General features: G+C 48.9%; 1 protein-coding gene across 1 annotated transcript; it reads right to left on the minus strand.

Moving 5' to 3' along the window:
- Positions 1–50: 50 nt before the first annotated feature.
- On the minus strand, positions 51–2635 carry LOC121918321 (GATOR complex protein DEPDC5-like). The gene is made up of 5 exons (XM_042444386.1): positions 2530–2635; positions 2259–2416; positions 1830–1907; positions 463–707; positions 51–328 (listed from the first exon to the last, which is right to left on the minus strand). Exons 3-5 carry the CDS (start codon positions 1841–1843, stop codon positions 51–53), a joined length of 537 nt encoding a protein of 178 aa, XP_042300320.1. The 5' UTR covers positions 1844–1907; positions 2259–2416; positions 2530–2635.
- Positions 2636–2761: the final 126 nt, after the last annotated feature.

The following is a 2761-nucleotide window of genomic DNA, read 5'->3' on the forward strand; positions in this document are numbered from 1 at the left end:
TATATAATATTTCTAAAAATATAAAAAAAATAAATATTATAAAATACTAATCATAATAAACGGGATCCAGGTGGGCCCTGGTCAGCCATTTTGTTGTACGTACCGAGGAGTGCGGCCGCTTGGCTGCGCCCTCCGAAGCTGCGGCTGAAGGAGCTATGGCGGCTGGCGTAGGATGCGGGTCGGCTGGGCAGCCATGGCAGCAGGAACGCCGGGATTTCGGAGTGGAGCGGCGGTTCCTCCGTCACGAACGCCACCTCGAACCACTTGCGCTGGAAGGACGAGAAGTCGTCCTTTGCTGCCGCCGTGTGCCACGGCGACTGGATGCCCACTGTGCGGGAAAAACAGTGGCGCGTGTCAGGAGAAAATATGTATATCGTGAAGGGATATATATAATATACACACACACACACACACACACACATATATATATATATATATATATATATATGAGGGGATACTGACTTCTCTCCTGGTCCTTGTCCTCGGCAGCCATCTTGTAGAAGTAGAACCCGTAGATGAAAGTGCGCAGCGTCTCGCCGGACGCGTGAGTGACCAGCTGCTCGTCCAGCATCTTCTGCATGATGTCGATGGCCATGGCCTGCGTCTGGACGCCGTCCGCCGTGTTGGTGAGCCAATGGACCACCTCCGCGGAGATGAAGCACGAAGGAGACAGGCCCTTCTGGTCGGTCAGCAGCTGGACACCGGACCTGAGAAGGATGGGTGGCCATTAAATAAGGTGACCATAGATGACCGCGTCCACTTCTATGTCCACCTCTATGTAGGGATGACCGTGTCCACCTCTATGTCTAGCTCTACAGATGACCATGTCCACCTCTATGTAGAGCCCTCCTTCCGACGACCATCTTGAGGGGGAGAGAGGCAGGCCAGCAACAACAGGCCTCGCCTGAAAGAAAAGGAGCCCTCCTTCCGACCACCATCTTGAGGGGGAGAGAGGCAAGCCGGCGGCAACAGGCCTCAACTGATGGCTTTGACTGCTTTGTACATGGTTTTTGAGGATTTTTATTGAATTGTATGAGAGTATTGCTTGTGCTAGAGCATGTGATATTAGCTTGTATGTTGAACCGCTTTGATCTGGAGGAAAAGCGGTATACAAATAAAAATGATATGATGATGATATACCCATATAGAGATACCATGTGCGCGCCTGACCTCTGTGATCTCTAGAAATGACCATGTCCACCTCTATGTCCATCTCTAGAGATAACCATGTCTACCTCTATGTCCATCTCTAGAGATGACCATGTCCACTTCTATGTCCACTTCTATGTAGAGATGACCACAGATGTAGAGATTAACATGTCCACCTCTATGTCCATCTCTAAAGATGCCCATGTCCACCTCTATGTCCACCTCTATGTAGAGATGACCATGTCCACCTCTATGTCCACCTCTAGAGATGACCACGTCTACCTCTATGTAGAGATGACCACAGATGTAGAGATGACCATGTCCACCTCTATCTCCATCTCTAGAGATGATCATGTCTACCTCTATGTCCACTTCTAGAGATGACCATGTCCACCTCTAGAGATGACCATGTCCACCTCTATGTCCATCTCTAGAGATGACCATCTCTACCTCTATGTAGAGATGACCACAGATGTAGAGATGACCATGACCACCTCTATGTCCATCTCTAGAGATGACCATGTCGACCTCTATGTCCACCTCTAGAGATGACCATGTCCACCACTTGACCACCCGAGAAAGCGATAATGGATCATGAAAAAAGACGTAGATCCTGCCAATCCCTCGTTGCGGTGAACGACGCGCAGGGCGGCGAACTGTGCCGTTTTTGCTGTACTTACGTTGGGTGCTTCATGGCTTCGAGAATCTCCGTCAACGTTGACGATGATGTCAGCGAACCAGCGGACGACGGCTGCAAGCTGCGAAAAAAGAAAAATTTGGTTACGCAATCGGACAGGAAGCGTTTGGCGGCGACAGCCGCCATTTTGTCCAGAGTCGCGCCAGAGGGCCTAGAGCAGTGGTCCCCAACCTTCCTAATGCCGTGACGCTTTAATACAGTTCCTCATGTTGTGGTGACCCAAACCCATGAAATTATTTTCATTGCTGCTTCATTAATTGTAATTAAATAGGTGTTTTCCAATGCTCTCAGGCGACCCGCATGAAAGGATAATTCGACCCCCAAAGGGGTCCCAACCCACAGGTAGGGAACCACTGGCCTAGAGGTTCCTAGAGAGGACCTTTTAATTGAAACCGATCGTCCTCATCCAAACCTTATTTCTGTGGAACCGGCCGAGGCGTTGGCCGCGTCCACTGTTGCGTTCTGTGACACGGACAGCGACTGATTAGCGCTCCGTTCTGATGACTGGCTCCCTGTGCTGACCGAGGCGCTTGCTTCGAAGGCGGTCGGCGCTGACTGGTCACCCGATATCTTGGAAGGGACGAGAAAAAAAAAAGACGTAATGCGAATCGATGCCTTACCGCCTGTGCTGCGGCGAGCCCAAAATGGCGGACGACTTTAAGCGTGGCAGGTAAAATAATGACCTTTCGTGGACTGTCTGCGTAAATGGTGGCGGCAGCGGCGCTAACGTCACCCGGCTGGCCTCCCGTGTTCTTCGTATTAAGCGTGGCGGTTTGGTGCTCGTTCAATGTCCTTAAAAAGATGAGAAAGACATTCGTTCTTATTTAAATTTATTTAAAATTATTTATTAAATTTGTTCAAATTTATTATTATTTAAAATTATTTATTAAATTTGTTTAAATTTATTATTATTTA

This window comes from Sceloporus undulatus, unplaced genomic scaffold (genome assembly GCF_019175285.1).
Source record: "Sceloporus undulatus isolate JIND9_A2432 ecotype Alabama unplaced genomic scaffold, SceUnd_v1.1 scaffold_8477, whole genome shotgun sequence".
Lineage (NCBI taxonomy): Eukaryota > Metazoa > Chordata > Lepidosauria > Squamata > Phrynosomatidae > Sceloporus > Sceloporus undulatus.

Excerpts from the sequence above, each read along its gene's own strand:
- LOC121918321 (XM_042444386.1), bottom strand. Across the intron at positions 329-462 it reads GGACAAGGACCAGGAGAGAA|TGGGCATCCAGTCGCCGTGG; the intron begins GTCAGTATCCCC and ends TTTCCCGCACAG.